Source organism: Macrosteles quadrilineatus, unplaced genomic scaffold (assembly GCF_028750875.1).
Source record: "Macrosteles quadrilineatus isolate MER2022 unplaced genomic scaffold, UCM_ALF_1.0 Scaffold_4__1_contigs__length_99947679, whole genome shotgun sequence".
Classification (NCBI taxonomy): domain Eukaryota; kingdom Metazoa; phylum Arthropoda; class Insecta; order Hemiptera; family Cicadellidae; genus Macrosteles; species Macrosteles quadrilineatus.
The window spans coordinates 44,190,857-44,206,609 of NW_026542597.1; the positions used below are offsets into that span (position 1 = coordinate 44,190,857).

Consider the following 15,753-nt stretch of genomic DNA (forward strand, 5'->3'; position numbering starts at 1 on the left):
TCCTCATAGGATTTAAACACTTACTCTGCCTTAAAAGTACTCAGACGACTTCCACAAAGTGCATAGAGACATCTAGGGACAGTAGAAGAAGAGAGATGTGAAGAAGAGATCATCATGTTGAACAGCTGTGGATGTAACGAAAACTGACAAGAGGGATGGAAATCATGCCTGATCAAAAGAAGAAGGGAAGAATGTTTCAAGTCTACCCGAGTGTTTTATAGTCATATGTAAATGAAATGTTCAAATGTGTGGACATTCAGGACACTGAGGGAGGTGAAAATCTGAAAGCCAGTGGCCATTAACTTTACAATCACATAAAGGTTGGTAGTTCTCATTTAGCTCATTCTTGAGTTCTGACTTCTTGATTTCCTTGTTGCACAAAGAGAATACTCTCATAAAGACAGACATTTTACTAGCCTAAAACATTTGACAAGGTTTTCAGAGACTTCCTTTTTCGCTGGTAAATTAAACTCATACGCCTTAAAAAAAGCTGTCAAACTTGATAAGTCATTTAACCAAAGTAGAAATACCCCAAAAACTGATGACACCACACAGAATTGTAAAATAAAAACACGTCATTCACTGATACATATGCGAACATGAAAAAATCACTCTGACAGAAGTATGTAAATTAGTAAATTTATGGTCAGAAAACGATTCAGAGATATGACACAGTCTTAACATAAGGATATAACCAATTAAATAAAATTAGTACTAAAGCTATTAGGGAATAAATTAGCAAACAAATGAAAAAGTATTTACAAATTGTGACAAATTAAAGTTAAAGATCTAAAAATCTCTGCGTGGTATATTTAATAATTTTTAATCGGAAGCAAGTATTATTGAATGACCTTCAAAAGCAATAACTTATTTAAGAAGTCATCTTCCTTAAAATATGTTTTGCTCACTATTTCAGTCATTATCATAATATAATTACAACTCTGCAATGATAGCAGACATCGCATTCGCATTCATGTACACATTGTTGTATGTCTGAATAAAGATTTATTTGACTTGACTTGACTTGACTTGACATAGGACCCTCTCATTTCCACCACACACTCCGCAGTTTAAGTACATCCACAGTTGTCACACACGACGGTTTACACATTGTGTAGTGTCGAGTACGAGTGCGAGTGTACTAGCAAGAAGGGTTGGTTCACCTTACGGCTGGGGGAAGGAGAGTGTTGAGGCGAGGGAGGAAGGCTGACTGAGCCACCGCACCCCCCCGACCCACCGCATGGGGAGGGGGGTGCCAGGTTGCTGGCGGAGCTCACTCTCTTCAGCCCCTTGTTGGTGACACTCGCCAACAGACTGCTGAGACGACGAACCTGCAACACACCCACCCCCACACATCTCACGTACCAGCTGCTAAATGGTTAGACGTGACGGCAAACCCATACGATGTAACGGGACAATTCAAATTTACATGCTATAATAAATGAAAGTGCTTTATGACTGATTAAAAATTTTGGTGAATTTATGACCACAGATGAAAAAAGCCTTGTCTGCTACAACCTTGCACTTTTTTATAATTTAATAGGAAACTGTATCCTTCATCTTGCTGACAGGCTAATGAATTTAGGTAAAATAGTTTCTTGCAAATAATGAGTTCGGAGTTCCTTAATTCAGAATTTTTAATTTTGATGGCCAAGAGAAATCTTTACAGAAACTTTAAGAGCACATTTGACTTAAACATGCTATACACAATTCAAGTTTATGCTTTTAATCTTTTGTAATTAAGAAGACTAGCTGTTACTGTTATAAAGACAGTGGTGCTGATTATTATTAAATGCTAATAATTCAAAACACCGCATAACCAGTTTTGTTATTACAACTTCTAGCCATCAAGGTTCAATCTTTTCTCATTATACAAAAGAACCTTTTCTATTGTAGACTGCATGAAAATGTTCTGAAATAGCCAAGACAATGTTACCAAACCCAATAGAATACAAAATAAGTACAATTCCAATTTAAACATTTTTTTGCAGTCTTTTTAGAATATGTGATATATATGTGATGAAATATATTTCAGAACACCATGCAAAAGTTAAGTACCTATATCCTTTCTTAAATATATATTCCATATTCCCACATATCTTATGTACATATGTATAAATACATACAATACGCTATACAAGAAAGTACTCCACCAAAACATGCTATACTATATATTCCAGGGAACATTAAACACGCTCTACAACCTACAGGGTAATTAGCTCTGCAAATTTAACACAGGCACATAGTAAAGACTGTAACTACAAAAAAACCTACAGTAATTTATGGAGTCAACCAAACTCTAAAGATATTTAAGCTAAGGTATTACAAATTATATTTTAGGTTCAATAAGCTACGATTAATTTTCAATAAGTTCATGATTTTTGTGTTATTTGTATGAATATCACATGAGAGTCATAAATGTTAAATAATTCTTTAATTTATCTCTCATCTATACTTTATTTATTACTCATATTGTTGTTTTCCCAACATTTACTTGGAATAAAAATTACTAACAGATTATTAACATTCAGATTAAATAAAGAAAAGCGAGTAGCCAATTAACTTTTTGTTTCTAGTTTTTATCTGTATTTCTGATTAAGCCTAATATGAGGCAAAATAATAGGTTCATCAAGTGCATTTTTTGTGTCTGTAAAATAGCTGGGACACTATTTAAATAAACCGTTTGTGTTACTCATTTCGTAGATTAATAAATGAAAAGATTCTGTGATATGAACACTAAGATGTAGAAAGCACCCCAAAATAAACGATAGTGAATTATATTATTTCAGCATTAATTGAAAAACAAAACAGATCACACTATCCGGTCAAACTTGATTTGAGCAATTGTAATTACTGAGTATTCATCAAGAAAGAAAAATCTACACATATAAAATCTAACCAAGCAAAGGACGATAACACACTGATTCACTTATGCCAAAAAATCCAACTATCACAAAAATAAGTGAAATTAGTAAGTCAGTGAGCTAAGTAGAACTGTGAGATAAAAAACCTGTTCTGGTTTAGTGTCGTTGTCATCTGCGGAGGTAGTAACAATCTCCGGTTGTGCAGACGCTCGTCGTCCACACGACGACACAGCCAAACATTTGACAACACACTTCTTGTGACAAGTCATCGCACAGCCTTTACATTGGAATGCATCCTTCAGCCATATCTGTGCAAAATGACAAAAACACTTATATTTCCGAGCAGGATGAAATCCAGAGAGTTGAGGGGGAAAATATTGTTTCAAGATACTGCACTTGAATAAAAATACCCCCGCCATTTGCTTCATTTGAAATACATGTCTTAAATTGTAAACCAACCTTTTTAAAGCAGAATCCACACTGGGTCGCACGGTTAAAGTGAGTGCGCTCAAAGTCGTGTGAGTTGGAGACAAGCGCAGGAGAAGGAGAGGGAGGGACCAAGAGGGTGGGAACAGAAGTGGGAGGAACATGAGACGCAGTGAAACTTGTAGACAGTAAGACATCCCCGTAGCACAGACACGGCTCAAACCCGTTGTGAGAGGAGAGCGGATGGGTAGAACTGAAACAAGACAATAAAAGAAGTAAATGAACTTGCAATAAAGATTTAAAAAATATTAAAATTATATTCCTAGTAATATAAGACCATCTGCCTGATTTTCAAATTAATAATGATTGAACATGATCGCTCATACCATGAGAAAAAATCATGGCCTCCTCTAACAAGGCTATATCAAGAAAAATGTGGTAATCATTTTTATTCCGCCATCAGCATGGCAACTCATAAGACCCATATTAATTTTTAAATTATTTTTTTGTGCTTTTTTTAATTTACAAAAGGATTCTGCACATCAACATGAAAATATCTTTCTAACAGTATGCATGGATTTTCTCTGTGATGCACAGGAGCTGAAATTTCAAGAAACATGTTTGTCTATTAATATATAGAATTTGAATACTTCAATCTTCTATTTTTTTAATGACACAAATTAAATTTTATATCTTAAATTAAACCACATCAATATGCAATCATATCTTGAGAGTGAAGTTGGATTGCTGACATAAACTGTCTGTGAATGTCATCGTCCAACCACACAATATAGTGACTATAGTTTGGTTAGATACTTAAGCATAAGGCAATGCTTATATTCTGGGTCTCTCTTATTGTTCACCAACAACACTGCATAAATTACAGTGACATCAATCACCTGTTGAGCAAGTGTGGATACGGTGGCAGCAGTGAGTGTGTGTCTACATGATGACCCAGTGTAGACACACATAGAGTAGACAGAGGCAGACTGACATGACCTAGGAGACTGTTCTTGTCACAACTACCACCACTGGGACTCCTGCTCCACACACTCAGGTTGAGGAACTTGTGCTCAGGTAGGATATTAAACTTGAGTGTTTCACTGAATGTGATGACCTGCAACATGACCTAGTTTAGACACACATAGAGTAGACAGAGGCAGACTAACATGACCTAGGAGACTGTTCTTGTCACAACTACCACCACTGGGACTCCTGCTCCACACACTCAGGTTGAGGAACTTGTGCTCAGGTAGGATATTAAACTTGAGTGTTTCACTGAATGTGATGACCTGCAACATGACCTAGTTTAGACACACATAGAGTAGACAGAGGCAGACTAACATGACCTAGGAGACTGTTCTTGTCACAACTACCACCACTGGGACTCCTGCTCCACCCACTCAGGTTGAGGAAAATGTGCTCAGGTAGGATATTAAACTTGAATGTTTCACTGAATGTGATGACCTGCAACATGACCCAGTGTAGACAGAGGCAGACTGACATGACCTAGGACACTGTTCTTGTCACAACTACCACCACTGGGACTCCTGCTCCACACAAGCAGGTTGAGGAACTTGTGCTCAGGTAGGATATTAAACTTGAGTGTTTCACTGAATGTGATAACCTGCAACATGACCTAGTTTAGACACACATAGAGTAGACAGAGGCAGACTAACATGACCTAGGAGACTGTTCTTGTCACAACTACCATCACTGGGACTCCTGCTCCACACACTCAGGTTGAGGAACTTGTGCTCAGGTAGGATATTAAACTTGAATGTTTCACTGAATGTGATGACCTGCAACATGACCCAGTGTAGACAGAGGCAGACTGACATGACCTAGGAGACTGTTCTTGTCACAACTACCACCACTGGGACTACTGCTCCACACACTCAGGTTGAGGAACTTGTGCTCAGGTAGGATATTAAACTTGAATGTTTCACTGAATGTGATGACCTGCAACATGACCCAGTGTACACAGAGGCAGACTAACATGACCTAGGAGACTGTTCTTGTCACAACTACCACCACTGGGACTCCTGCTCCACCCACTCAGGTTGAGGAACTTGGGCTCAGGTAGGATATTAAACTTGAGTGTTTCACTGAATGTGATGACCTGCAACATGACCCAGTGTAGACAGAGGCAGACTAACATGACCTAGGAGACTGTTCTTGTCACAACTACCACCACTGGGACTCCTGCTCCACACACTCAGGTTGAGGAACTTGGGCTCAGGTAGGATATTAAACTTGAGTGTTTCACTGAATGTGATGACCTGCAACATGACCCAGTGTAGACAGAGGCAGACTGACATGACCTAGGAGACTGTTCTTGTCACAACTACCACCACTGGGACTCGTGCTCCACACACTCAGGTTGAGGAACTTGTGCTCAGGTAGGATATTAAACTTGATTGTTTCACTGAATGTGATGAAATGCAACATGACCCAGTGTAGACAGAGGCAGACTGACATGACCTAGGAGACTGTTCTTGTCACAACTACCACCACTGGGACTCCTGCTCCACACACTCAGGTTGAGGAACTTGTGCTCAGGTAGGATATTAAACTTGAGTGTTTCACTGAATGTGATGACCTGCAACATGACCTAGTTTAGACACACATAGAGTAGACAGAGGCAGACTAACATGACCTAGGAGACTGTTCTTGTCACAACTACCACCACTGGGACTCCTGCTCCACACACTCAGGTTGAGGAACTTGTGCTCAGGTAGGATATTAAACTTGAATGTTTCACTGAATGTGATGACCTGCAACATGACCTATTTTAGACAGAGGCAGACTAACATGACCTAGGAGACTGTTCTTGTCACAACTACCACCACTGGGACTCCTGCTCCACACACTCAGGTTGAGGAACTTGTGCTCAGGTAGGATATTGAACTTGAGTGTTTCACTGAATGTGATGACCTGCAACATGACCCAGTGTAGACAGAGGCAGACTGACATGACCTAGGAGACTGTTCTTGTCACAACTACCACCACTGGGACTCGTGCTCCACACACTCAGGTTGAGGAACTTGGGCTCAGGTAGGATATTAAACTTGAGTGTTTCACTGAATGTGATGACCTGCAACATGACCTAGTGTAGACAGAGGCAGACTGACATGACCTAGGAGACTGTTCTTGTCACAACTACCACCACTGGGACTCCTGCTCCACCCACTCAGGTTGAGGAACTTGGGCTCAGGTAGGATATTAAACTTGAGTGTTTCACTGAATGTGATGACCTGCAACATGACCCAGTGTAGACAGAGGCAGACTGACATGACCTAGGAGACTGTTCTTGTCACAACTACCACCACTGGGACTCCTGCTCCACACACTCAGGTTGAGGAACTCAGGTAGGATATTAAACTTGAGTCTATGGCCTGCAAAAATTATATATTCCGTCCTTTAAGGTGAGTAAAATAAGTGATAGAAACAACATTGGTTTATTTTATTTGAACTAATACTTGAACAGTTAAAATTTTGCATTTCTGTCTTTGGTCATGGGGGAACATTATATTAACATGTTCGCTGCGGCCCATCAAATGGCAGATGTAGGAAGCCCCAGTGCAGCGTAGCCTGCAGTGTTGAACGACGAGAGTTGTCGTAGTTTGCTAGAACACCCACACTTAGAAGCACTGCTTGGAACGTAGCTGGTCCCATTGTATTGCCAATTGGAGGTAGAAAGACGGGACAACAAGTTGACTTTTAAGCTTGCCTGACGGGGATTTTACAGGGAAATTTACTACCAACCTACACCACAACGAAAAGCAAGTCACACACTACACGCTAACGTGGTATAGTTCTGCCTTCAACCGCAATAGAGCAAAAAAAAAGATAAACAAAAGGCATTGCCAAGGGTTCCCGATCGGATACGGACGCACCCTACGGGCGCCGAGCACCATACCCAATTGAGAACAGCCACATACAACGTGTTAAATTGCTGAAACGTAAACATATATGGGTTGCCTGTAAAGAGTATCCAATGAGCTCCAGTCAGAGTTTTAAGGAAGCTACAAATCGAGACAAATGTTTACAACCAATGAACTGCCTATACCCCTGACACACATTTTCTTTGTATAAATATTACTTTATCCACGTCCGTCATCACATGGATTTTAATAGCGACTGATGCCTTAGACCACAGAAATTTAATCACTGAATGGTATTTGTGTATTGACAATATTGTGTCAATTTGAACAGCCGTAGGAGGTACAAGGAAAAGATTTCAACCACACTGAGAGTGTCGACACTGGACACTAGTGGTATTAAATGAATCCAACAGTAATTAATTGTCAGGCTGATTGTACAAAATAGCCAAAGTGATGTTGGTAGTTGAAGGGTTTTCATGCACATTCCCATAATGATCACCACTCTAAGGCACGGGTCACACTAGGCTGCTCGCCAGCTGCTGGTGATCAGCAGCTGGCACCAGCATCACCAAGAAGGCTGTGTCAGCTGCGAAATTTGTGGTCACATTACGCTGACAGTAGCGGCTTCTTTCAATTCACCGCTGATGCCAGCCTAATGTGACCCGTGCTTAATTGACCCGATCTATACTTGGCAGGAGCGTGGATTTAAAAAAAAATTTTTTTGTCTGCTGTAAGAAGACTAATCATCGCAGAAGGGTGGGAACCAACAAGAATTTTAGTTGATAAAGTTTAACACAGTGAAGGTTTTAACTAGCTAGCTTGTCCACGACAAGAGCTTGGAGGACATCCCTCATACATTGGGAAGGAGTGAACAGTTTGGCCGGATATCAGGGACAGAACATGATGCACAATGTCAAAGTATTAAGTTAAATTAAAACATGAAACTTTTGTTAAACTGAAATTTATCTATCTTACATACGTCAATGTTTCTTTGTGATCATTTTATCTAAGATCAACTTTCCTCCAATTACAACACCAACAAGTCTCTGTTACCTGAGCGTAAGGCTGGTCCCGCGTTGTCAACACTTGTAGCTGCTGCTGCTCCGTCTCACAACCAAACGACATTCTGTGGATCACCTTGTGATCTGGGCTCTCCTTCAGAGTTTTCTTGGCTGGAGAATCTACAGCAAACGCATACTGTGTAATTGAAAAAATCTAAAATAGATAATCATCTTATTGATAACATTTTCCCATTCAAACCTTTAATACAATGATATAAATACTTGGCAGACACTCAATAACTCCTCATTTACTAAAAAAGTTATATAAATCAAGAACAAAGCCCAGTTTGAATGTGATAAAATAACAGTACTTAAATGTGTTCAATTCATGTTTACCTGAGAGAGAGGCTGAGTTACTACTGTCACTGTCGGTTTTGTCGCCAGAACCTCTACGATGTCTCAGTCCGGAGATCTCCAACGTCTGTTACAACATACACAGTTAATTGGATGCTGTTAAAGAAATTGAATCCATTTGAGCTTAGTGCCTTTTAAGAGTAAATGTTACAATTAGGAAGAATCTTGGGAATACCATACAGTATATTCCCTTTCCACCAAAGAAACTGAAAAATGAGCACAAGCTCGTAGCTATGATTGAGATAAAAAATCGCCACTACATGTGCCGCACCTTATCATCCGGAGGGGGAGTGGTGGTGAGAATCTTGAGTCGTCGCTCCAGTCGCAGCCCGACCCGATCCCCTGCCTGCTTGATCACCTTGCTGATCTGAGGCAAGGAGACAGCCTTCTTGCCATCCACTGCCACCAGGATGTCACCCGCTCTTACCTCCGCCACCACGTACGGAGCAACTGACTCAACCACGAAACACACCTACAATGATCAGAGTTACAGATTCAGAGAGAAAGAATATGTATTTTAACAAACCCTCCATAAAAGCTTATGTTTAGCATCTGTTCAGAGCAAATGTATAATTGCTTTCCATCCGCCAAGAAATAAAGTAAAAAAATAGCATAATGTGACACATAATAAGGGCATATTCATATTTTTTAACCTGTCAATACAACTAAAAAACGCTTAACTACAAATCTAACTAAATACAGTGTTTATTATACAGGGTGACACATGGGAGACGGATGGTTTTGATCTGCGTAGTACTAAGAGTGCAGTAGTGGTGGGAGGCTAAGAGTGCGGTGGTGGGAGGTGGTTGTGGTGGGCATGGTTCTGCTCTACACAAGGCACTATTTCATTTACTCAGTCACTATGGAACAGTGGGACTTGCAACTTGTTTGTCTATGACAGTCTTGTGAGAAGTGGTGAACGACCACTTCCCACCACCGCACTCTCAGTACTACGCAGATGAAAACCGTCCGTCTTCCAAGTGTCACTCTGTACAGTACTCCTTTACCTGGTATTTGTCCGCCACAAACTCCTGTTTGAAGTGCACACCCAGCGAGCCGGCTTGTTTGAGCACGCTAACATCCACTGTGAGGTAACTACCCGAGTCTGAATGGACCATCTCCACCCAAGCCATACTGTCTGTGGACGTAACAGGGCAGTCAATAGTGGTATTCAGTGGAACCTCATTAACAATACCCTCGATAACATGCCACTCTTGATAACAAGTGTCATTTTTAAATACCCGTACGTTGATTACCCTAACAAAAAATCAAATAAAAGATGAAATACCCAATCGTCCTAATCACACTATATTGAAAACCTCAATAAAGAGACTTGTTATCAAGGTATACTGAAATAGCCTCTGGATTTGTAAACTGTTTTTTTAGGATTCAAACTTGCAATAACAGTGATTCTTACAATCCATTTTAGAAATAAAAAAAAGATTTTAAAAATACCTTGTTTTTAAACTTACTGAAAAGTAGAAAAAAATTTATAAATACTTATATAGAATAAATACTTGTAAGATTTAAAACAAATAACGTGGGGTGCATCCAATAGCTAATTAAAAAATTTCTTCACCTATTGAATAGATTACTCAGCTATTTTAACCTCAATTAGGAAATATAGATGTAAATCATACAAACAGGATGTACAAACAAATAACTTATTGATCAATTGATTTGTTTCTTATCGACAGCTACCCCCTCTTTATTATTTTATCTATTGCATGCGCTCCATGTTTTTTGTTTTAAATCTTACAAGTATTTATTCTATCTATATATTTATAAATTATTTTCTACTCAAACTTTCATCCAACATCTCCAAACCAATTTGGGTGACTTCTGGTGTGCCACAGGGTTCACACTTGGGACCATTCTTATTCAGTATGTTTGTTGATGATGTTGGTAACTCGTTGATCTGCGAGTATCTCTTATTCGCAGACGATATCAAGATCTACAATCTTCTCTGCAACATCAACATGAACTCCAAGCTACAATAAAATGCTTATTGCAGGTCATATTGATAGGAAGCATAGCTCTTAATACCTTTGTCATGTGGTGCACCAAAAACTTGATGGAGCTTAATGCTGGAAAGTGTGTAGTTATGTTATTTGGAAGAACTCAGAACTTGCTTGATGTCTACGACAACACAATTCTAGGCACTCAGCTAAAAAGAGTAAATGGGGCTAGAGATCTTGGAGTGTTCATAGCCTCTACTTTGGACCCAGGCGAACACATACAGAGAATATGTAAGGCCAATTCTGTACTGGGTTTAATTGCCCGTATCACAAGGAGTGGTGCTTTCTCCACCAATACTTTGATCTTGTATGTATCCTTGGTGAGACCAATTCTCGAGTACTGCTCTCTGTTCCCTCTGTGTATGGTCTCTGTTCCAAATTGGCCATTTTAGTTCCTTGGAAATGGTCCAAAAGTGCTTCCTTCGGCTGGTTGGTGTTCGAGCAGGGATTCGCTATACAGATGTAAATACTTATCAGGTTGCAGTTCAACTACAGTTGCTGCCACTTTTATCGAGACAAACTGCATTGGACCTGATTATCCTTTACACAGTTGGCAATTACCTGGTGGACTGCCCCGAGATTCTGCAAATGTTGAACTTTCAAATTCCTCAGAGAACGTGGCTACAGCACATCTTTGCCAAGCTGCACTACCCTACCTCCTACATGTACCAGAGTCCTGTACCTCGTCTAATGCGTCTCGGAAACAATGCCCACCTGGAGTTCTTTGAAGTTGGTCATGCTGTCTTCAGAAGAAATGCATTTTTGAGTATTTGGAACGTCACATGCAGTGAGTCGATGAAGTAGTATTGCACCTTGCGTTTTTTTTATGATCAAGCTTGATTAAATTACTCATTCTCTCGTTCATGTTGATTCTGTTCTTGTGATGATTGTGTTCTTGTGTATAGTCATGCACCATTTATTAATATTATTATTATGTCTTGTTGATTATGTTTCGTATGCATCTTGTGTCTTATATCAGTCTTTGCACGTTAACCACCTGTAAATTTTCTTGTAATGCTAGCTTTTTTTTATTTCTTCATAGCCCGATTTTTACTCACTATTGTATGCACAATTTATTAATATTGTTATAAAGATTTGTATGCATCTTGTGTCTTATATCAGTTTTATGCCTTTTGCAGGTTACCTGTACATCCTCGTGCATGACTTCTTTTACTGCTAGCTTATTTTTGTTCAGAGTCTACTTGCTACTTACTATTGTATGCACTGTTTAGTAATAGTTTTATTCCTATGCATCTTGTCTCATTTTAGTTGTAGGTCTTATATCAGTTGTATGTCTTTTGCATGCTAACTGCTCATCTTTGTTTACTTTATTGCATTTAGTATATATTATTGCTTGTTTATCTCCCAAATGTTACTTTTGCTCTTATTTAAAACCACCATTCCTTGCTCAGTAATTGTTGTTTTGGTTTTTTTATTTATTTGTTACTTGCTATATGCATGTGCTATTTATTATGACTTCTTATTTATCATATTTCAAACGCTTATTGATTCTTGTGTGAGCATGTACTTTTACCGATTGTATAGCTTTGCAGTTTTGTATGTATGGTATTTATTGGACAATAGTTTTTGTCGTAAATAAATAAAATGAAATAAATCAAATGTTAGCCTGTTAGTTATTGAGATTATGTTGTGCATGTCGGACGTAGAGTCTTCAGCTACACATGAATATAAAACATTAACAAAAGAAGAGTGGTGTAGGCAGTTGAAGTTTAACACAAACTACCAATGCAATAGAATATACTGTGTTTTTGAAAGGTCCCAGAACAGTGTAATACATTTTTTACGCCACATTACACTGTTCTTTAAACTTCCCACACAAGGATTTAGTCCAGAAAACAGCTGTTTGCCGTCAGCTTAATCAAATGGGGTTTCATTATTTACTGGTGTACTGTAAGGAGTATTATCCGGACACCAACCAGCTGAAGATTATATACTGTATTTGGCAATGAGTGAGAGTGGCTAGTTTACAAAAAAAACATAACCTCTCTTAAAGGTTATGACTAGTGATTGTTAGTCCTTTAGTCTGTGGTAATATATAAGGATTTGTACGGATTTAGTAGTATGGCGTACAATATTGTACATCACTCGTCCAAAATGTGTTTTCCGGACTCGCCCGGTAAACATCTATCTTCAGGACTAGTAACGTAATATACTACTACCTTTATAGGTAAAGTAATAAAACTTGGTACATCATTAATAACCATGATAAACGTCTACTCTTTCAAGCTAATATTACATTTTTATAATTCATTACATTTACATTTTTACCTCTTAAGGGGATGCCCGGTCTTATGAGGAGTAAGTTAAGATGATCAAATAGCAGCATAGGTCAAGTTCGGTCTTATTTAGTAACAATGCCGCAAACCGAACTCAAACGGACAATCAAGTCAAAAATGGCAGCCGTTCAAATATTGATTTAAAACGCAATCTTAGAACGGCTGCCATTTGTTTCACAGCTGTTTTTTTAAGCTCAAATTTGCGGCATTGTATTCTATAATAAAGACCTTTAATGTGACATTGACCTATGCTTACGTTTATGATTTTCTTCCGACTAGTAGCGGGCGTCCCACAGTAGGGTAAGCATTGCAAATTCAAGGAATCTTTGAACAATTTGAATAATTTTTGACTCCATTGTCCGTTTGAGTTTGTGTTTGTGTCAAACTAATTAAGACCTTTAATTTAATACCTAACTCGACCTATGCTACTATTTAAGAATTTTGTCTGACTCCTCGTGGGCTGTGCGACTTGTACGTAGGGGGCTAAGGGATAAAAAAGCAATAATAACTTAAAAGAATAGACATTTATGGCTATAATTATTTTATCAATTTTCATTTCTTTGTCTATTATAATATAAAATATATTACATCGTTCCGGGACTTTACAATCACACTGTGTACAGTACTATATATGCACAAATAATTGTAGATTTGCATTTTATACAGTATTTAAAAAAAACTTCTTGATCTTAAATATTTAAAACAAACAAGTGCCGGTAATTAATTCTTTGTTAATACAGGGTGGGGCAGCATAACTTCCTTTTTTTAAATGTGACCCATTTTGTTTGTTCATGTCATAGCGAAGAGCTAGCAGTCTTATTCGAGAGGTGAGGCTATAAAGTTTTGTCCTTGAACAGTTTAGTCGCCATTGTGAGTTGGAACAGGGAAGAGCGTGCGTTTGCTGTTGACGCCTACTTTTCCAGTGGATGTTCAATGATCGCAGCCCAGTGCAGTGCACCCTTCGGAAATCGGTTTAATTTAGCCCCGTTGGCCTCATCCCGGCCCGGATATCAATTGTTATGTGGTTCTCTGCCCTTGGACATTTCAATCGTTCTGTAATGAGAATTTTCCATGATGACCTATATTTCCATCCATACAAAATGACGATTGTGCAGGAACTTGTCAAAACGCCTTATTTCAGGGGTGATTTGCAATGGCCGGATCAATCTCCCGATTTATCCCCTTGGGATTTTTTCTATGGGATTTTTTGAAGTCCCAGGTTTATGTGAACCGTCCAAGGACCCTTCAAGATAAAAAAAAAAACAAGATCCAGGGAGAAATTGCCAACATAATGCCTGCTATGCTTGAAAGGGTAATGACAAACACCAGAAATCAGTATACTCAATGTATCTAGACTGAGGGACGTCATCTGCATGATTTACTCTTCAAATCTACGTAAAACAAAACTTTAGAAATGTACTTACATTATAAAAACCAAATAAAGTTTGTCTGACTCATACAATGCGTTTTATTAAACTTTGAAAAAAGGAAGTTATGCTGCCCCACCCTGTATATAGCAGCTCCTTTTATTTTCTTGAACCTATATTTTTGCTGTTTGATTTGTGCAGTGCAAAAGGTTCCACTTACGTTCCTCTTACATTACTGGGGTGGCATTAAGGAAAGAATTAAAAATTAAAAAAATATACTATAACTAGGGGCTTAAAACGGCAAAATAAATTGAGAATCTACAATGTTTAACACAATACATTTCTTTCAAGCGACGGTGACTAACACCTTTAAAATCATTGCCGATCAGCTGATATGTATTGTTGCATAGTTATCTATGAGCTTTAGTGTTATTGGGAATTTATTGTAAATAAGACTCGACATTGTATTTTCCCAAGCTTGAAGAAATTGAAGAATACGTTAAAAGTGAATCACTGCTTTTATGCCAAGAAAGGTTTGAAATCAAGTTTCCAGGTGAAATTCCAGTACCTAATAAATCAACTATTAACATATTGGGTTTTACATTACCTTTTATCAGTTCCAAAACTGATCAGTTTTGAACTGATAAAAGGTAATTTAAGACCAAAAATATTATATTTAAAGTTCCGGGGCTACAACAATGAATTTAAAATAAACTTTTATTGACATGTACAAATTTAAGGAAAGCGGATCTGTAGTAAACAAAAAAAAAACCTAGACCTATACAATATACAGTAAACTATATTTGAACTTATATAAACACCATGTTGTTTTATAAAAAAAAAATATGAATTAAACACTAAACCTCATGGATAATTAATTATTCAACAATGTTTTTATCAGCTGATCGGCAATGAATTAAAGAAAACAGGGATACCAACATAAAAGCTTGTTTTGTCGTTAATCAGTTCCTCACAGTACTTGTAATATTTGAGTTGTTAAAAAAACACGTATATATTGTGGATTTTGAACAGGAAGTGTTTTTGACACCTGTGACATCAAAACAAAAAAGATACTTATTAAGAAACTTACCAAGAGACCTATGGTAACAGCTTATTCCCTGTATGGGAAATTCGCTAAAACCATCTTCATTAACTTTGAAAACCAAGTCTGGAAAACTTCTTCTGATAACCTACAAATTCTCAAAAACCAGGAAAATAGTAAAACACACAAAACTAAATTTTTTCTTATATCGTTTCCCAAGCCTAAATAACTCAATTCAACTGTATTCAATTTTGAAGTATAAAAAAAGCAGGGAGACATAAAATATATTAAAACTTTGTGCTCTAGGACTGTAAATAAAAAGAAACCTATGCTGGCTCAATATTTTATTCAGCAATACCACAAACCTTAAGACAGGAGCTTAGTTAACAAAATTAAAAAAAAAAAAAACTTAAATATTTTATAATAACTAAACTAAA

The 15,753-nt window shown here is 37.9% G+C and overlaps 1 protein-coding gene across 1 annotated transcript in view; it reads right to left on the reverse strand.

The window, feature by feature from the left end:
- Positions 1-15,753, reverse strand: part of LOC128992890 (PDZ domain-containing protein 8) — a 34,632-nt gene that overhangs the window by 4,219 nt on the left and 14,660 nt on the right. The window contains exons 8-15 of the mRNA XM_054416635.1: positions 9,600-9,730; positions 8,864-9,064; positions 8,575-8,659; positions 8,231-8,358; positions 4,190-4,407; positions 3,324-3,543; positions 3,011-3,172; positions 1,164-1,331 (exon numbers count right to left, since the gene is read on the reverse strand). Of these exons, the coding sequence (XP_054272610.1) occupies positions 1,164-1,331; positions 3,011-3,172; positions 3,324-3,543; positions 4,190-4,407; positions 8,231-8,358; positions 8,575-8,659; positions 8,864-9,064; positions 9,600-9,730 (1,313 nt within the window). The remainder of the gene's footprint in view (positions 1-1,163; positions 1,332-3,010; positions 3,173-3,323; positions 3,544-4,189; positions 4,408-8,230; positions 8,359-8,574; positions 8,660-8,863; positions 9,065-9,599; positions 9,731-15,753) is intronic.